The sequence below is a fragment of the Salvelinus alpinus genome, chromosome 26 (genome assembly GCF_045679555.1).
Source record: "Salvelinus alpinus chromosome 26, SLU_Salpinus.1, whole genome shotgun sequence".
NCBI classification, from domain to species: Eukaryota; Metazoa; Chordata; class Actinopteri; order Salmoniformes; family Salmonidae; genus Salvelinus; species Salvelinus alpinus.
In genome coordinates, this window is record NC_092111.1 from 23,779,223 (window position 1) to 23,801,468 (window position 22,246).

Sequence of the window (22,246 nt, forward strand, 5' to 3'; positions counted from 1 at the left end):
CTGTTACCCTGGTACTTAAAAAACGCCCCTTTTCTAAAAACAACATTTCATTGAATAACTAAAAGCCATTTATTTCCCTTTATAGTTTATTCGCATAAGCATGACCTTCATCCACATACCATTTCATTTTTCTCCAAAAGTTAGACATTGTTCTTAGGGGGGGGGGGGCTTGTTACCCGCTAGTACCCAACTACTGCTTCCCTCCGTGGTCCCCATACACTGTCAGGAGATGTCTTTTATAGTGGATTAGAATGTATATGATCTGAAAACAAACTCAAATAGGACACTCACCAATTTTTATAATACAAAGCAAACACCCATGGAAAATTGTATTTCCTTGTTCGCGTGCTGCGCAGTGTTGTCAACTTTCTCCGAAAAGTCCAACTTCTGTGAAATCCAACTTCAGTGAAGGCTACCCGGTGCTGTAGCTGGAATCAAGTGCATGATCTATATATCTATAGGCAACCTGCTGTAATTCAGCCAATAACATAGCGAGTTACAAATTCGGTAATAGAACAGAAAACAGCGTCGAGTCGAATTATTTTTCAATTCCTTCTCTAACATATCGATTAGTTACTATTGCGCCTAAAGGTGTGTGTGTGTGTGTGTGTGTGTGAGGCAGTCGCTCTCTCTGTTGCCAATCACCACTCCTACTTTGTTTCTCTGCATGGATGACAGATAATCATCACAGTTCACTATGAGGAGGATGGCGAAGGATCTGCAACCAGCCGAGCAAGGGTGAGTAGACCTAGGTTTTAACCAAGGTATTATGGTGCGCTATTCTAGAGTTCCAAATCCATCATTTACAGAATACGTTTTCAGGAATGATAGGCTAGGCAACTTTGTTGCGCAATATGTCTCCAAAGTAAACATCTTGTAAACAATATTTTAAAATGCTTAGTTACTGAAGTGCTATAATTCAAACACCTATTGCGCCTCTTCCACGAAACCCTTTAGTTCTCTGAAATATTTTAGATTTGTGACAGGGTTATGTATGTTTTTTAAACGTTTTTTTATGAAATGATATGCCTTAACAAAGTAAAATATTCCTTCCCGTGAACTTGGTGCCGCTACGTCACTTGGACCTTTGACTGTAGTTACAGTGTTTATTACAGAATGACAACTCAGTGAAGATAAGATTATTCAACCTTCGATATCACTATGAAGACACAGACACACAACCACCAGTCGTCCTAGTAGCCAGCCACATAACTTTGTGACATTTAGAATGTTTTTCAAACCTGTAACTAAACTTAAGACATATCATGAACGTTGTTTTTATTACACTAAAATTATTACCCAATGGATTAGTATCTTACTATTTAGCCAGAGGGAGACCTTGTTGCACATTAGTTGGAATGTAGCTTTTTCTTTGTTTAATTTAAATTAAACATGTACTATTTAAATTGGTAGACTACTGTAGACAGCGGACATTATTGTAGGAGTGTGCAATAATGCTGTCTTGTTTGTGAAGTCTGACTCAATGTTAGCTGGTCAGAGCTAGTTAGAGGCTAGTTAGAGGTCAAAGTTCACTTATTGAGTTTTCTTCAAGAATATCAGCTTGATCATTACGTGTGTTTGTGCAGGTCTGGGTGGATCTCCAGTTGGCTTCCATCCTGGTGTCCCACCTCCCTCTCTCAGCTGAAGGATGCAGAAGACAAAATGCTTAAGTGTAAGAGTGTGTGTGTTTCCCCTCCTAACTATCATACTTACACATCTCATCTCCTCTCTTTTCACGCTCTCCCTCCCTGTTCCCTCTGTCTTTCTCCTCCATCCCTGTCTCTTCTGACAGCTGTGAAGGCCCCATTCTCCAGGCAGCATGTCCGGATATCCAACGGCAACTATCTCTGGACCTTAGCCTTCACCTCTCACATCAAGCCCCATCCCTCTCTCCCACCCCAGCCTCAACCCCATCCCTCTCTCCCACCCCAGCCTCAGCCCCAACCACATATCTCTCTACCACCCCATAGCCAGCCCCATCCCTGTTCTCCACAGCCCTCTCTCCAGCCCTGTCCTCCCCTGGTGCTGCTCCATGGGTTTGGGGGTGGTGTGGGTCTGTGGGCCCAGAACCTGGACTCTCTGTGTGGCAGTGGAGCCGTGTATGCCCTGGATCTTCTGGGGTTTGGACAGAGCAGCCGGCCCCTGTTCAGCGTGGACCCCCAGGGGGCAGAGGAGCAGTTCCTAGGGGCCCTGGAGGAGTGGAGGGACAGGGTGGGCCTGGAGGAGATAGTCCTGCTGGGACACAACCTGGGAGGATACCTGGCTGCTGCTTACACACTCACACACCCACACAGGTGAGAGAGAGGAGAGCGAGGAAAGGTAGTGTGTGTGGGTGTGCGTGTGTTCATACTAGAGGTCGACCGATTAATCGGAATGGCCGATTAATTAGGGCCGATTTCAAGTTTTCATAACAATCGGAAATCTGTATTTTTGGACCGATTTGGCTGATTATTATTATTATTATTAAATATATATATTTTTTTACACCTTTATTTAACTAGGCAAGTCAGTTAAGAACACATTCTTATTTTCAATGACGGCCTAGGAACGGTGGGTTAACTGCCTTGTTCAGGGGCAGAACGACAGATTTTTACCTTGTCAGCTCGGGGATTCGTTTTTGCAACCTTCCGGTTACTAGACCAACGCTCTAACCACCTGCCTTACATTGCACTCCACGAGGAGCCTGCGTGGCAGGCTGACTACCTGTTACGCGAGGGCAGCAAGAAGCCAAGGTAAGTTGCTAGCTAGCATTAAACTTATAAAAAACAATCAATCTTCACATAATCACTAGTTAACTACACATGGTTGATGATATTACTAGTTTATCTAGCGTGTCCTGCATTGCATATAATCGATGCGGTGCCTGTTAATTTCTCATCGAATCACAGCCTACTTCGCCAAACGGGTGATGATTTAGCACTGTCGTTGCACCAAACCTAACCATAAATATCAATGCCTTTCTTTAAAATCAATACACAAATATATATTTTTAAACCTGCATATTTAGTTAATATTGCCTGCTAACAGGAATTTCTTAATATTAGGCAAATTGTGTCACTTCTCTTGCGTTCTGTGCAAGCAGTCAGGGTATATGCAGCAGTTTGGGCCGCCTGGCTCGTTGCGAACTGTGTGAAGTCCATTTATTCCTAACAAAGATCGTAATTCATTTGCCAGAATTGTACATAATTATGACATAACATTGAAGGTTGTACAATGTAACAGCAATATTTAGACTTAGGGATGCCACCCGTTAGATAAAATACGTAACGGTTCCGTATTTCACTGAAATAATAAACATTTTGTTTTCGAAATGATAGTTTCCGGATTCGACCATATTAATGACCATAGGCTCGTATTTCTGTGTGTTATTATGTTATAATTAAGTCTATGATTTGATATTTGATAGAGCAGTCTGACTGAGCGATGGTAGGCAGCAGCAGGTTCGTACGCATTAATTCGAACAGCACTTTCGTGCATTTTGCCAGCAGCTCTTCGCAATGCTTCAAGCATTGAGCTGTTTATGACTTCAAGCCTATCAACTCCCGAGATTAGGCTGGTGTAACCGATGTGAAATGGCTAGCTAGTTAGCGGGGTGCGCGCTAATAGCGTTTCAATCGGTGACGTCACTCGCTCTGAGACTTGTAGTAGTTGTTCCCCTTGCTCAGCAAGGGCCATGGCTTTTGTGGAGCGATGGGTAACGATGCTTCGAGGGTGGCTGTTGTCGATGTGTTCCTGGTTCGAGCTCAGGTAGGGGCGAGGAGAGGGACGGAAGCTATACTGTTACACTGGCAATACTAAAGTGCCTATAAGAACATCCAATAGTCAAAGGTATATGAAATACAAATGGTATAGAGAGAAATAGTCCTATAATTCCTATAATAACTACAACCTAAAACTTCTTACCTGAGAATATTGAAGACTCATGTTAAAAGGAACCACCAGCTTTCATATGTTCTCATGTTCTGAGCATGGAACTTAAAAGTTAGCTTTTTTACATGGCACATATTGCACTTTTACTTTCTTCTCCAACACTTTGTTTTTGCATTATTTAAACCGAATTGAACATGTTTCATTATTTATTTGAGGCTAAATTGAATTTATTGATGTATTATATTAAGTTCAAATAAGTGTTCATTCAGTATTGTTGTAATTGTCATTATTACAAATACATTTTTAAAATCGGCCGATTAATCGGCACCGGCTTTTTTTTGGGCCTCCAATAATCGGTATCGGTATCGGCGTTGAAAAATCATAATCGGTCAACCTCTAGTTCATACACGTGTTCACACTGTGTGTGTTTATAGGGTAAAGCACTTGATCCTGGTGGAGCCCTGGGGCTTCCCGGCCCGTCCAGAGAGCCTAGATCAGGAGAAGTCTATCCCAGTGTGGATCAGAGCCATGGGGGCTGTCATGAGTCCCTTCAACCCCCTGGCTGGACTTAGACTGGCCGGACCACTGGGTTCGATATACACACACACACACCGCAAGCACGTATACTACACACACAGCGCATACACTATGCATGCAACACACACACACACACACACACACACACACACACACACACACACACACACACACACACACACACACACACACACACACACACACACACACACACACACACACACACACACACACACACTCACGTACAAGCACAAGTGGAAAGAATTGCCAGATGTTTCAAAACCAAAGGTGTTAATATAACATATCCCTCCCTCCATTCCTCCCCCATCCACTCTCCATCCTTTCCTCCATTCCTCCCCCATCCACTCTCTCCATCCTTTCCTCCATTCCTCCCCCATCTTCTCTCCATCCTTTCCTCCATTCCTTCCCCATCTTCTCTCCATCCTTTCCTCCATTCCTCCCCCATCCACTCTCTCCATCCTTTCCTCCATTCCTCCCCCATCTTCTCTCTCCATCCTTTCCTCCATTCCTCCCCCATCCACTCTCTCCATCCTTTCCTCCATTCCTCCCCATCTTCTCTCTCCATCCTTTCCTCCATTCCTCCCCCATCCACTCTCTCCATCCTTTCCTCCATTCCTCCCCCATCTTCTCTCTCCATCCTTTCCTCCATTCCTCCCCCATCCTCTCTCTCCATCCTTTCCTCCATTCCTCCCCCATCCTCTCTCTCCATCCTTTCCTCCATTCCTCCCCATCCTCTCTCTCCATCCTTTCCTCCATTCCTCCCCCATCCTCTCTCTCCATCCTTTCCTCCATTCCTCCCCCATCCTCTCTCTCCATCCTTTCCTTCATTCCTTCCCATCCACTCTCTCCATCCTTTCGTCCATTCCTTCCTCCTTCTCCTCTTCTTCTCTCTCTCAGGTCCTATGTTGATCCAGACCATCAGGTCAGATTTTAAACAGAAGTACTCTTCAGTGTTTGATGACAACACCGTATCAGACTACATCTACCATCTTAACGTACAGACGCCAAGGTACAGTAGGTACACACACACACACAAATGTACATGCACACACACACATACAGTAACACCGGTTCTCTGTTCATAGTGGTGAAACAGCGTTTAGAAACATGACGGTACCATATGGTTGGGCTAAGAGACCAATGTTAGATCGTATTGGACAGATCCAACCAGACATTCCAATATCCATCATCTATGGGTCCCGATCCAGTATTGACAGCGACTCGGGATACACTATCCAGAAAATCCGACCAGATGTGGACATCATCGTGAGTTAATTATTAATGTACCAAGTTTTCTGAATGTGTTATGAAATAGACTGGTCATTCACGCACAGCAATGTACAGTTGTTGTTTTTCGATGTCAAGTGTTTCTCTTTTTTGGTCTCTCTATCCCTCACTTCAATCTCTCACTCTTTCTCTTTCTCTCTTTCTCTCTAGGTGATAAGGGGAGGAGGTCACTATGTGTTTGCTGACCAGCCAGACGACTTCAATCAGAACGTTCTTCACATCCTGGCCAGGATGGAGGGAGATAAGGAGAAGAGGGGATGAGGAGTGGTGTGCATGAGAAGGAAGGGAAATGAGGAGAGAGGTGAGAGGAGAAGATTGAGGCTTGAGTAAAGAATGGAAGATGAGATGGGGAGAAGAGGCAGTAAAGGAGGGGGAGAAGGAGAGAGACATGGAGGAGTTGTTACAACTTCTTGGCTCTGAGGAGAAGGAGGACGATTGTTACATTCAGACTTTGAACACACACTTTCCTCACTGAGGACGTACTAGCGCTAGGCTGGTATGCGATGGTTAGATCATCATTTTGTTTTAGATTGATATGAGATGGCTTGCTAATGATCTATGCTGACATAAGCTGCCGCTGGCCCATGTTGACTTCAATGCTTGCCACAGTTGTGTCAAGTTGGCTGGATGTCCTCTGGGTGGTGGAGCATTCTTGATACACACGGGAACCTGTTGAGTGTGAAAAACTCAGCAGCGTTGCATTTCTTGACGCAAACCGGTGCGCCTGGCACCTACTACCATATCCCATTCAAAGGCACTTAAATATTTTGTCTTGCCCATTCACCTTCTGAATGGCACACATACACAATCCATGTCTCGATTGCCTCAAGGCTTTAAAATCCTTCTTTAACCTGTCTCCTCCCCTTTATCTACACTGATTTAAAGTGGATTTAACAAGTGACATCAATAAGGGATCATGGCTTTCACCTGGTCAGTCTATGTTGTGGAAAGAGCAGGTGTTCATAATGTTTTGTACACTCAGTGTGTGGGTCGATATATGATATATATATTAACTATACTACATCCACCTCTCATCAGTATGCCCCTGTACAGCCAGTGAAGGCAATGTTGTGTATATCATCTTTGTAAAGAAATGTCAAATGTATTGTTTTCTTAAATATAGAATAATGTACATTAATGTTTTGCTTGTTGACAAATGTCCATAGTATCATGTCTCAAAGCTGCTACCAGTATGCTAAAACTTTATATTCACAGAGTAAGCAAGGGAACAGAGAGACCCCTAAAAAATGTATTCTAAGAAACTGTTGAGCAATGTTTTAATGCTTGAGGAAGGAGAGTTGATCCCAAAGGAAAAACTTGTTTTCTGTGGTGAACTAGTATAAAGTTGACTGGGGTTTTTCTTTCTTATTTGACACTTCACCCACACTGTTGCCTAACTAACCTCCATAGGCAGACTGGTCCAGTCTCCCGTCATGTTTGAGATCGACTATTTTGCAGTCCGCGACTAATGCCTGACTGATCTACAATTACCCTGTATCCTAAATAACTACTCATTATGATTTATAGATCAGTCAGTTCGCTCTGTCGGTGATCAATAATTAAGCAAATTTGATGCTCTTGAACATGACCTCTCTACAGAGCCAGCTCTGCAAATGTACCACACAACAGGATAAAGGATATTTTCATCAAAATAATGTTCTTTATGATATGAGGACTGGTATGGAGGCCATATTATTTACTATATGTTCGTATTCTTATCTTTTATTTCTTTTTGTTGTTGTCGAACCTATAAATAATAATTTCAATGGACGGTTTATACCGTGTGTATCCTGTACATACAACTAATAAAACCAACTATTGGATGTTTCATTTGTTCATTTATTGATTATCATCGCTCAGATAATATCTTTATTCCCATCTCAAACTGCTCACTGTGCCATACTTCCAAGTCTTGTTCATTACTCAACTGAGGAAGCCTGGATGGAAGCAGAGGCTAAGCTTTTACCAGTAGGGGAGTAATGGTAGTGTCAGGCTGGGGCCACAAGGGGGCAGGGTAGCACAGCGTCAGTTTTCTATGATGACAATAATAACACCACAGAGTCAGTTACATCGTCTTCTCCACTCCACAGCATGACATGACATCTTTACATACTCACTAATCTGAGCAAATTACTAAAGAGGCATTCCAGGATTGGTACATCCATTTTCCAGCCCCATCCCGGCCTCTGCTGTTAACAAAAACAAGAGGCAGAGGTGTTGTTTTTTCAATCCCAGATTTCCCCTTTAAAAGGTTTCAAGCACAAACACAAATCCAGTGGTTTTAAGCAGGTGCTGGAGGTCAAAGAATATGTTCAGCAAAAAGTAAAACTTCCCACACTATGACCTGTTAAGTGTGTTGAAACGTTCCAGCCCTTAGGTCTTGGTGCACTTTCACTTAGAGAAAATTCAGGACTGTCCCAATGCCAATTTCTAAGAGGATACATCATGATCAATGTCTTCCCCTAAATGGAAGTACACACACACACACACAGAGGCCCAAAGACACACTAATTCTCCATACACAGACACCAGTAGTCAAACACACTCTAGCTTTCTGCTTCTCAATCAATCCCACATCCGTAGCTAATGCAGTGCTGGGCCCTCCTCAGGAAGCTTTAGGTCTATTAGTGTGTGTGTGTGTGTGTGTGTGTGTGTGTGTGTGTGTGTGTGTGTGTGTGTGTGTGTGTGTGTGTGTGTGTGTGTGTGTGTGTGTGTGTGTGTGTGTGTGTGTGTGTGTGTGTGTGTGTGTGTGTGTGTGTGTGTGTGTGTGTGTGTGTGTGTGTTTATCTGTCTTTGTATCACTTTAGAATTAACGTCCATTTATCGGAAGACAGCAGGCAGCGAGAGAGCTGCCAATACTCTTTGTGGTGTGTGTGCGTGCATGCGTGTGTATGGTGCTTCTTAATTTGATCACTCTTTTGTTCCTGAGAATTTTCCTGCAAATGCAAACTTGTAGTGTATTCAAAGTTTAAAAACAATTCTAAAGTTATACATTTCCACTTTAAAATGAGTGTACCCCCCTTTCTCCACTCCCTCTCTCTCTCCCTCTGTCTCTCTCTTGCCCTGTCTCTCTTTCCTTCTTTATCTCTCTCTCCCTTTCTCTCCCCCTCTCTGTCTCTCTCTCGCCCTGTCTCTCTTTCCCTCTTTATCTCTCTCCCTCTCCCTCTCTCTATATCGTTCCTTCCTGAGGGGTTTTGCATCCTGAAGTAGATCAAGTCCCTATAGATCAGTATCATCCATTCAACTGGGATTAAATACCACACACACACAGTCCAGACAGTGGTAGGATAAGGAGTGAAAAGGAAAGATGCACGGAGGGAGGGAATGAGAGAAAAAAGAAAGAAAAGGACAGTGAGACAGGGAACAGCCGTTATAAATCATATCTTCTGTTCATATGATTTATATCCCCCCCTGCACTGCACCACACCCCAATGGCCCTAACAGACACTCAGGCAGACATGCAGATCACACATCAATTTAACACTGGGACAGATATGTATATAACATCAAGTTAAAACACTGGGACAGATATGTATATAACATCAAGTTAAAACACTGGGACAGATATGTATGTTACATCAAGTTAAAACATTGGGACAGATATGTATGTTACATCAAGTTAAAACACTGGGACAGATATGTATGTTACATCAAGTTAAAACACTGGGACAGATATGTATATAACATCAAGTTAAAACACTGGGACAGATATGTATGTTACATTAAGTTAAAACACTGGGACAGATATGTATGTTACATCAAGTTAAAACACTGGGACAGATATGTATGTTACATCAAGTTAAAACACTGGGACAGATATGTATGTTACATCAAGTTAAAACACTGGGACAGATATGTATGTTACATCAAGTTAAAACACTGGGACAGATATGTATATAACATCAAGTTAAAACACTGGGACAGATATGTATGTTACATTAAGTTAAAACACTGGGACAGATATGTATGTTACTTGAACATAAAACACTGGGACAGATATGTATGTTACATTAAGTTAAAACACTGGGACAGATATGTATGTTACATTAAGTTAAAACACTGGGACAGATATGTATGTTACATCAAGTTAAAACACTGGGACAGATATATATGTTACATTAAGTTAAAACACTGGGACAGATATGTATGTTGCATCAACATAAAACACTGGGACAGATATGTATGTACCATTAAGATAAAACACTGGGACAGATATGTATGTTACATCAAGATAAAACACTGGGACAGATATGTATGTTACATCAAGATAAAACACTGGGACAGATATGTATGTTACATCAAGATAAAACACTGGGACAGATATGTATGTTACATCAAGATAAAACACTGGGACAGATATGTATGTTACATCAAGATAAAACACTGGGACAGATATGTATGTTACATCAAGTTAAAACACTGGGACAGATATGTATGTTACATCAAGATAAAACACTGGGACAGATATGTATATAACATCAAGTTAAAACACTGGTACAGATATGTATATAACATCAAGTTAAAACACTGGGACAGATATGTATGTTACATCAAGTTAAAACACTGGTACAGATATGTATGTTACATTAAGTTAAAACACTGGTACAGATATGTATGTTACATCAAGATAAAACACTGGGACAGATATGTATGTTACATTAAGTTAAAACACTGGGACAGATATGTATGTTACATCAAGATAAAACACTGGGACAGATATGTATGTACCATTAAGATAAAACACTGGGACAGATATGTATGTTACATCAAGATAAAACACTGGGACAGATATGTATGTACCATTAAGATAAAACACTGGGACAGATATGTATATAACATCAAGTTAAAACACTGGTACAGATATGTATGTTACATTAAGTTAAAACACTGGTACAGATATGTATGTTACATCAAGTTAAAACACTGGGACAGATATGTATGTTACATCAAGATAAAACACTGGGACAGATATGTATGTTACATTAAGTTAAAACACTGGTACAGATATGTATGTTACATCAAGTTAAAACACTGGGACAGATATGTATGTTACATCAAGATAAAACACTGGGACAGATATGTATGTACCACTAAGATAAAACACTGGGACAGATATGTATATAACATCAAGTTAAAACAGTGGTACAGATATGTATATAACATCAAGTTAAAACACTGGGACAGATATGTATATAACATCAAGTTAAAACACTGGGACAGATATGTATGTTACATTAAGTTAAAACACTGGTACAGATATGTATGTTACATTAAGTTAAAACACTGGGACAGATATGTATGTTACATCAAGATAAAACACTGGGACAGATATGTATGTACCATTAAGATAAAACACTGGGACAGATATGTATATAACATCAAGTTAAAACACTGGTACAGATATGTATATAACATCAAGTTAAAACACTGGGACAGATATGTATGTTACATCAAGTTAAAACACTGGGACAGATATGTATGTTACATCAAGTTAAAACACTGGTACAGATATGTATATAACATCAAGTTAAAACACTGGGACAGATATGTATGTTACATCAAGTTAAAACACTGGTACAGATATGTATATAACATCAAGTTAAAACACTGGGACAGATATGTATATAACATCAAGTTAAAACACTGGGACAGATATGTATATAACATCAAGTTAAAACACTGGTACAGATATGTATATAACATCAAGTTAAAACACTGGTACAGATATGTATGTTACATCAAGTTAAAACACTGGTACAGATATGTATATAACATCAAGTTAAAACACTGGGACAGATATGTATGTTACATCAAGTTAAAACACTGGTACAGATATGTATATAACATCAAGTTAAAACACTGGGACAGATATGTATATAACATCAAGTTAAAACACTGGGACAGATATGTATATAACATCAAGTTAAAAAACTGGTACAGATATGTATATAACATCAAGTTAAAACACTGGGACAGATATGTATGTTACATCAAGTTAAAACACTGGTACAGATATGTATATAACATCAAGTTAAAACACTGGTACAGATATGTATATAACATCAAGTTAAAACACTGGTACAGATATGTATGTTACATCAAGTTAAAACACTGGTACAGATATGTATATAACATCAAGTTAAAACACTGGGACAGATATGTATGTTACATCAAGTTAAAACACTGGGACAGATATGTATATAACATCAAGTTAAAACACTGGTACAGATATGTATATAACATCAAGTTAAAACACTGGTACAGATATGTAAATAACATCAAGTTAAAACACTGGTACAGATATGTATATAACATCAAGTTAAAACACTGGGACAGATATGTATGTTACATCAAGTTAAAACACTGGGACAGATATGTATATAACATCAAGTTAAAACACTGGGACAGATATGTATGTTACATCAAGTTAAAACACTGGGACAGATATGTATATAACATCAAGTTAAAACACTGGGACAGATATGTATGTTACATCAAGTTAAAACACTGGTACAGATATGTATGTTACATTAAGTTAAAACACTGGTACAGATATGTATGTTACATCAAGTTAAAACACTGGGACAGATATGTATGTTACATTAAGTTAAAACACTGGTACAGATATGTATGTTACATCAAGTTAAAACACTTGGACAGATATGTATGTTACATCAAGTTAAAACACTGGGACATATATGTATGTTACATCAAGTTAAAACACTGGTACAGATATGTATGTTACATCAAGTTAAAACACTGGTACAGATATGTATGTTACATTAAGTTAAAACACTGGGACAGATATGTATGTTACATCAAGTTAAAACACTGGGACATATATGTATGTTACATCAAGTTAAAACACTGGTACAGATATGTATGTTACATCAAGTTAAAACACTGGGACAGATATGTATGTTACATCAAGTTAAAACACTGGGACAGATATGTATGTTACATTAAGATAAAACACTGGGACAGATATGTATATAACATCAAGTTAAAACACTGGGACAGATATGTATATAACATCAAGTTAAAACACTGGTACAGATATGTATATAACATCAAGTTAAAACACTGGGGCAGATATGTATGTTACATCAAGTTAAAACACTGGGACAGATATGTATGTTACATTAAGATAAAACACTGGGACAGATATGTATATAACATCAAGTTAAAACACTGGGACAGATATGTATGTTACATCAAGTTAAAACACTGGTACAGATATGTATGTTACATCAAGTTAAAACACTGGGACAGATATGTATATAACATCAAGTTAAAACACTGGGACAGATATGTATGTTACATCAAGATAAAACACTGGGACAGATATGTATATAACATCAAGTTAAAACACTGGTACAGATATGTATATAACATCAAGTTAAAACACTGGGACAGATATGTATGTTACATCAAGTTAAAACACTGGTACAGATATGTATATAACATCAAGTTAAAACACTGGGACAGATATGTATGTTACATCAAGTTAAAACACTGGTACAGATATGTATATAACATCAAGTTAAAACACTGGTACAGATATGTATAGTATACATCAAGTTAAAACACTGGTGACAGATATGTATAGTATACATCAAGTTAAAACACTGGTACAGATATGTATATAACATCAAGTTAAAACACTGGGACAGATATGTATGTTACATCAAGTTAAAACACTGGTACAGATATGTATATAACATCAAGTTAAAACACTGGGACAGATATGTATGTTACATCAAGTTAAAACACTGGTACAGATATGTATATAACATCAAGTTAAAACACTGGGACATATATGTATGTTACATCAAGTTAAAACACTGGTACAGATATGTATATAACATCAAGTTAAAACACTGGTACAGATATGTATATAACATCAAGTTAAAACACTGGTACAGATATGTATATAACATCAAGTTAAAACACTGGGACAGATATGTATGTTACATCAAGTTAAAACACTGGGACAGATATGTATATAACATCAAGTTAAAACACTGGGACAGATATGTATGTTACATCAAGTTAAAACACTGGGACAGATATGTATATAACATCAAGTTAAAACACTGGGACAGATATGTATGTTACATCAAGTTAAAATACTGGTACAGGTATGTATGTTACATTAAGTTAAAACACTGGTACAGATATGTATGTTACATCAAGTTAAAACACTGGGACAGATATGTATGTTACATTAAGTTAAAACACTGGTACAGATATGTATGTTACATCAAGTTAAAACACTGGGACAGATATGTATGTTACATCAAGTTAAAACACTGGTACAGATATGTATGTTACATCAAGTTAAAACACTGGTACAGATATGTATGTTACATCAAGTTAAAACACTGGTACAGATATGTATGTTACATCAAGTTAAAACACTGGTACAGATATGTATGTTACATCAAGTTAAAACACTGGTACAGATATGTATGTTACATCAAGTTAAAACACTGGTACAGATATGTATATAACATCAAGTTAAAACACTGGGACAGATATGTATGTTACATCAAGTTAAAACACTGGGACAGATATGTATATATACATCAGAGTTAACAACACTGGTACAGATATGTATATAACATCAAGTTAAAACACTGGTACAGATATGTATATAACATCAAGTTAAAACACTGGTACAGATATGTATATAACATCAAGTTAAAACACTGGGACAGATATGTATGTTACATCAAGTTAAAACACTGGGACAGATATGTATATAACATCAAGTTAAAACACTGGGACAGATATGTATGTTACATCAAGTTAAAACACTGGGACAGATATGTATATAACATCAAGTTAAAACACTGGGACAGATATGTATATAACATCAAGTTAAAACACTGGGACAGATATGTATGTTACATCAAGTTAAAACACTGGTACAGATATGTATGTTACATTAAGTTAAAACACTGGTACAGATATGTATGTTACATCAAGTTAAAACACTGGGACAGATATGTATGTTACATTAAGTTAAAACACTGGTACAGATATGTATGTTACATCAAGTTAAAACACTGGGACAGATATGTATGTTACATCAAGTTAAAACACTGGGACATATATGCATGTTACATCAAGTTAAAACACTGGTACAGATATGTATGTTACATCAAGTTAAAACACTGGTACAGATATGTATGTTACATTAAGTTAAAACACTGGGACAGATATGTATGTTACATCAAGTTAAAACACTGGGACATATATGTATGTTACATCAAGTTAAAACACTGGTACAGATATGTATGTTACATCAAGTTAAAACACTGGTACAGATATGTATATAACATCAAGTTAAAACACTGGGACAGATATGTATGTTACATCAAGTTAAAACACTGGTACAGATATGTATATAACATCAAGTTAAAACACTGGGACAGATATGTATGTTACATCAAGTTAAAACACTGGTACAGATATGTATATAACATCAAGTTAAAACACTGGTACAGATATGTATATAACATCAAGTTAAAACACTGGTACAGATATGTATATAACATCAAGTTAAAACACTGGTACAGATATGTATATAACATCAAGTTAAAACACTGGGACAGATATGTATGTTACATCAAGTTAAAACACTGGTACAGATATGTATATAACATCAAGTTAAAACACTGGGACAGATATGTATGTTACATCAAGTTAAAACACTGGTACAGATATGTATATAACATCAAGTTAAAACACTGGTACAGATATGTATATAACATCAAGTTAAAACACTGGTACAGATATGTATATAACATCAAGTTAAAACACTGGGACAGATATGTATGTTACATCAAGTTAAAACACTGGGACAGATATGTATATAACATCAAGTTAAAACACTGGGACAGATATGTATGTTACATCAAGTTAAAACACTCGGACAGATATGTATATAACATCAAGTTAAAACACTGGGACAGATATGTATGTTACATCAAGTTAAAACACTGGTACAGATATGTATGTTACATTAAGTTAAAACACTGGTACAGATATGTATGTTACATCAAGTTAAAACACTGGGACAGATATGTATGTTACATTAAGTTAAAACACTGGTACAGATATGTATGTTACATCAAGTTAAAACACTGGGACAGATATGTATGTTACATCAAGTTAAAACACTGGGACATATATGTATGTTACATCAAGTTAAAACACTGGTACAGATATGTATGTTACATCAAGTTAAAACACTGGTACAGATATGTATGTTACATTAAGTTAAAACACTGGGACAGATATGTATGTTACATCAAGTTAAAACACTGGGACATATATGTATGTTACATCAAGTTAAAACACTGGTACAGATATGTATGTTACATCAAGTTAAAACACTGGGACAGATATGTATGTTACATTAAGTTAAAACACTGGGACAGATATGTATGTTACATCAAGTTAAAACACTGGGACAGATATGTATGTTACATTAAGATAAAACACTGGGACAGATATGTATATAACATCAAGTTAAAACACTGGGACAGATATGTATATAACATCAAGTTAAAACACTGGGACAGATATGTATGTTACATCAAGTTAAAACACTGGGACAGATATGTATATAACATCAAGTTAAAACACTGGGACAGATATGTATGTTACATCAAGTTAAAACACTGGTACAGATATGTATGTTACATTAAGTTAAAACACTGGTACAGATATGTATGTTACATCAAGTTAAAACACTGGGACAGATATGTATGTTACATTAAGTTAAAACACTGGTACAGATATGTATGTTACATCAAGTTAAAACACTGGGACAGATATGTATGTTACATCAAGTTAAAACACTGGGACATATATGTATGTTACATCAAGTTAAAACACTGGTACAGATATGTATGTTACATCAAGTTAAAACACTGGGACAGATATGTATGTTACATCAAGTTAAAACACTGGTACAGATATGTATGTTACATTAAGTTAAAACACTGGGACAGATATGTATGTTACATCAAGTTAAAACACTGGGACAGATATGTATGTTACATCAAGTTAAAACACTGGTACAGATATGTATGTTACATCAAGTTAAAACACTGGGACAGATATGTATATAACATCAAGTTAAAACACTGGGACAGATATGTATGTTACATCAAGTTAAAACACTGGTACAGATATGTATATAACATCAAGTTAAAACACTGGGACAGATATGTATGTTAAATCATGTTAAAACACTGGTACAGATATGTATATAACATCAAGTTAAAACACTGGTACAGATATGTATATAACATCAAGTTAAAACACTGGTACAGATATGTATATAACATCAAGTTAAAACACTGGTACAGATATGTATATAACATCAAGTTAAAACACTGGGACAGATATGTATGTTACATCAAGTTAAAACACTGGGACAGATATGTATATAACATCAAGTTAAAACACTGGGACAGATATGTATGTTACATCAAGTTAAAACACTGGGACAGATATGTATATAACATCAAGTTAAAACACTGGGACAGATATGTATATAACATCAAGTTAAAACACTGGGACAGATATGTATGTTACATCAAGTTAAAACACTGGTACAGATATGTATGTTACATTAAGTTAAAACACTGGTACAGATATGTATGTTACATCAAGTTAAAACACTGGGACAGATATGTATGTTACATTAAGTTAAAACACTGGTACAGATATGTATGTTACATCAAGTTAAAACACTGGGACAGATATGTATGTTACATCAAGTTAAAACACTGGGACATATATGCATGTTACATCAAGTTAAAACACTGGTACAGATATGTATGTTACATCAAGTTAAAACACTGGTACAGATATGTATGTTACATTAAGTTAAAACACTGGGACAGATATGTATGTTACATCAAGTTAAAACACTGGGACATATATGTATGTTACATCAAGTTAAAACACTGGTACAGATATGTATGTTACATCAAGTTAAAACACTGGTACAGATATGTATATAACATCAAGTTAAAACACTGGGACAGATATGTATGTTACATCAAGTTAAAACACTGGTACAGATATGTATATAACATCAAGTTAAAACACTGGGACAGATATGTATGTTACATCAAGTTAAAACACTGGTACAGATATGTATATAACATCAAGTTAAAACACTGGTACAGATATGTATATAACATCAAGTTAAAACACTGGTACAGATATGTATATAACATCAAGTTAAAACACTGGTACAGATATGTATATAACATCAAGTTAAAACACTGGGACAGATATGTATGTTACATCAAGTTAAAACACTGGGACAGATATGTATATAACATCAAGTTAAAACACTGGGACAGATATGTATGTTACATCAAGTTAAAACACTGGGACAGATATGTATATAACATCAAGTTAAAACACTGGTACAGATATGTATATAACATCAAGTTAAAACACTGGTACAGATATGTATATAACATCAAGTTAAAACACTGGGACAGATATGTATGTTACATCAAGTTAAAACACTGGGACAGATATGTATATAACATCAAGTTAAAACACTGGGACAGATATGTATATAACATCAAGTTAAAACACTGGGACAGATATGTATGTTACATCAAGTTAAAACACTGGTACAGATATGTATGTTACATTAAGTTAAAACACTGGTACAGATATGTATGTTACATCAAGTTAAAACACTGGGACAGATATGTATGTTACATTAAGTTAAAACACTGGTACAGATATGTATGTTACATCAAGTTAAAACACTGGGACAGATATGTATGTTACATCAAGTTAAAACACTGGGACATATATGTATGTTACATCAAGTTAAAACACTGGTACAGATATGTATGTTACATCAAGTTAAAACACTGGTACAGATATGTATGTTACATTAAGTTAAAACACTGGGACAGATATGTATGTTACATCAAGTTAAAACACTGGGACATATATGTATGTTACATCAAGTTAAAACACTGGTACAGATATGTATGTTACATCAAGTTAAAACACTGGGACAGATATGTATGTTACATTAAGTTAAAACACTGGGACAGATATGTATGTTACATCAAGTTAAAACACTGGGACAGATATGTATGTTACATTAAGATAAAACACTGGGACAGATATGTATATAACATCAAGTTAAAACACTGGGACAGATATGTATATAACATCAAGTTAAAACACTGGGGCAGATATGTATGTTACATCAAGTTAAAACACTGGGACAGATATGTATATAACATCAAGTTAAAACACTGGGACAGATATGTATGTTACATTAAGTTAAAACACTGGTACAGATATGTATGTTACATCAAGTTAAAACACTGGGACAGATATGTATGTTACATCAAGTTAAAACACTGGGACATATATGTATGTTACATCAAGTTAAAACACTGGTACAGATATGTATGTTACATCAAGTTAAAACACTGGGACAGATATGTATGTTACATCAAGTTAAAACACTGGGACAGATATGTATATAACATCAAGTTAAAACACTGGGACAGATATGTATGTTACATCAAGTTAAAACACTGGGACAGATATGTATGTTACATCAAGTTAAAACACTGGTACAGATATGTATGTTACATCAAGTTAAAACACTGGGACAGATATGTATGTTACATCAAGTTAAAACACTGGGACAGATATGTATGTTACATTAAGATAAAACACTGGGACAGATATGTATATAACATCAAGTTAAAACACTGGGACAGATATGTATATAACATCAAGTTAAAACACTGGGGCAGATATGTATGTTACATCAAGTTAAAACACTGGGACAGATATGTATATAACATCAAGTTAAAACACTGGGACAGATATGTATATTACATCAAGTTAAAACACTGGGACAGATATGTATGTTACATTAAGTTAAAACACTGGGACAGATATGTATGTTACATCAAGTTAAAACACTGGGACAGATATGTATGTTACATCAAGTTAAAACACTGGGACAGATATGTATGTTACATCAAGTTAAAACACTGGGACAGATATGTATATAACATCAAGTTAAAACACTGGGACAGATATGTATATTACATCAAGTTAAAACACTGGGACAGATATGTATGTTACATTAAGTTAAAACACTGGGACAGATATGTATGTTACATCAAGTTAAAACACTGGGACAGATATGTATATAACATCAAGTTAAAACACTGGTACAGATATGTATATAACATCAAGTTAAAACACTGGGACAGATATGTATGTTACATCAAGTTAAAACACTGGGACAGATATGTATATAACATCAAGTTAAAACACTGGGACAGATATGTATATTACATCAAGTTAAAACACTGGGACAGATATGTATGTTACATTAAGTTAAAACACTGGGACAGATATGTATGTTACATCAAGTTAAAACACTGGGACAGATATGTATATAACATCAAGTTAAAACACTGGGGCAGATATGTATGTTACATCAAGTTAAAACACTGGGACAGATATGTATATAACATCAAGTTAAAACACTGGGACAGATATGTATGTTACATCAAGTTAAAACACTGGGACAGATATGTATGTTACATTAAGTTAAAACACTGGGACAGATATGTATGTTACATCAAGTTAAAACACTGGGACAGATATGTATATAACATCAAGTTAAAACACTGGTACAGATATGTATATAACATCAAGTTAAAACACTGGGGCAGATATGTATGTTACATCAAGTTAAAACACTGGGACAGATATGTATATAACATCAAGTTAAAACACTGGGACAGATATGTATATTACATCAAGTTAAAACACTGGTACAGATATGTATGTTACATCAAGTTAAAACACTGGGACAGATATGTATGTTACATCAAGTTAAAACACTGGTACAGATATGTATATAACATCAAGTTAAAACACTGGGACAGATATGTATGTTACATCAAGTTAAAACACTGGTACAGATATGTATATAACATCAAGTTAAAACACTGGGACAGATATGTATGTTACATCAAGTTAAAACACTGGGACAGATATGTATATAACATCAAGTTAAAACACTGGTACAGATATGTATATAACATCAAGTTAAAACACTGGTACAGATATGTATATAACATCAAGTTAAAACACTGGGACAGATATGTATGTTACATCAAGTTAAAACACTGGGACAGATATGTATATAACATCAAGTTAAAACACTGGGACAGATATGTATGTTACATCAAGTTAAAACACTGGGACAGATATGTATATAACATCAAGTTAAAACACTGGGACAGATATGTATGTTACATCAAGTTAAAACACTGGTACAGATATGTATGTTACATTAAGTTAAAACACTGGTACAGATATGTATGTTACATCAAGTTAAAACACTGGGACAGATATGTATGTTACATTAAGTTAAAACACTGGTACAGATATGTATGTTACATCAAGTTAAAACACTGGGACAGATATGTATGTTACATCAAGTTAAAACACTGGGACATATATGTATGTTACATCAAGTTAAAACACTGGTACAGATATGTATGTTACATCAAGTTAAAACACTGGGACAGATATGTATGTTACATCAAGTTAAAACACTGGTACAGATATGTATGTTACATTAAGTTAAAACACTGGGACAGATATGTATGTTACATCAAGTTAAAACACTGGGACAGATATGTATGTTACATCAAGTTAAAACACTGGGACAGATATGTATGTTACATCAAGTTAAAACACTGGGACAGATATGTATGTTACATCAAGTTAAAACACTGGGACAGATATGTATATAACATCAAGTTAAAACACTGGGACAGATATGTATGTTACATCAAGTTAAAACACTGGGACAGATATGTATATAACATCAAGTTAAAACACTGGGACAGATATGTATGTTACATCAAGTTAAAACACTGGTACAGATATGTATATAACATCAAGTTAAAACACTGGGACAGATATGTATGTTACATCAAGTTAAAACACTGGTACAGATATGTATATAACATCAAGTTAAAACACTGGTACAGATATGTATATAACATCAAGTTAAAACACTGGTACAGATATGTATATAACATCAAGTTAAAACACTGGTAAAGATATGTATATAACATCAAGTTAAAACACTGGGACAGATATGTATGTTACATCAAGTTAAAACACTGGTACAGATATGTATATAACATCAAGTTAAAACACTGGGACAGATATGTATGTTACATCAAGTTAAAACACTGGTACAGATATGTATATAACATCAAGTTAAAACACTGGGACAGATATGTATGTTACATCAAGTTAAAACACTGGTACAGATATGTATATAACATCAAGTTAAAACACTGGGACATATATGTATGTTACATCAAGTTAAAACACTGGTACAGATATGTATATAACATCAAGTTAAAACACTGGTACAGATATGTATATAACATCAAGTTAAAACACTGGTACA

General features: G+C 36.1%; 1 protein-coding gene across 1 annotated transcript; it reads left to right on the forward strand.

Moving 5' to 3' along the window:
* The first annotated feature begins 269 nt into the window (after nucleotides 1–269).
* LOC139554974 (1-acylglycerol-3-phosphate O-acyltransferase ABHD5-like) lies at nucleotides 270–7,525 on the forward strand. Its single transcript, XM_071368311.1, has 7 exons — nucleotides 270–738; nucleotides 1,587–1,672; nucleotides 1,793–2,294; nucleotides 4,305–4,459; nucleotides 5,326–5,437; nucleotides 5,514–5,694; nucleotides 5,866–7,525. The coding sequence occupies exons 1-7, from the start codon at nucleotides 698–700 to the stop codon at nucleotides 5,974–5,976; spliced, it is 1,188 nt and encodes a 395-aa protein (XP_071224412.1). The 5' UTR covers nucleotides 270–697; the 3' UTR covers nucleotides 5,977–7,525.
* Nucleotides 7,526–22,246: the final 14,721 nt, after the last annotated feature.

What these genes read in the sequence shown, in the direction of transcription:
- LOC139554974 (XM_071368311.1), top strand. Translation starts at nt 698, where the DNA reads ATGAGGAGGATGGCGAAGGATCTGCAACCAGCCGAGCAAGG. An exon ending in ACACTCACACACCCACACAG is followed by an intron (nt 2,295 to 4,304) that starts GTGAGAGAGAGG and finishes GTGTGTTTATAG; the next exon opens with GGTAAAGCACTTGATCCTGG. An exon ending in GACCAGATGTGGACATCATC is followed by an intron (nt 5,695 to 5,865) that starts GTGAGTTAATTA and finishes CTTTCTCTCTAG; the next exon opens with GTGATAAGGGGAGGAGGTCA.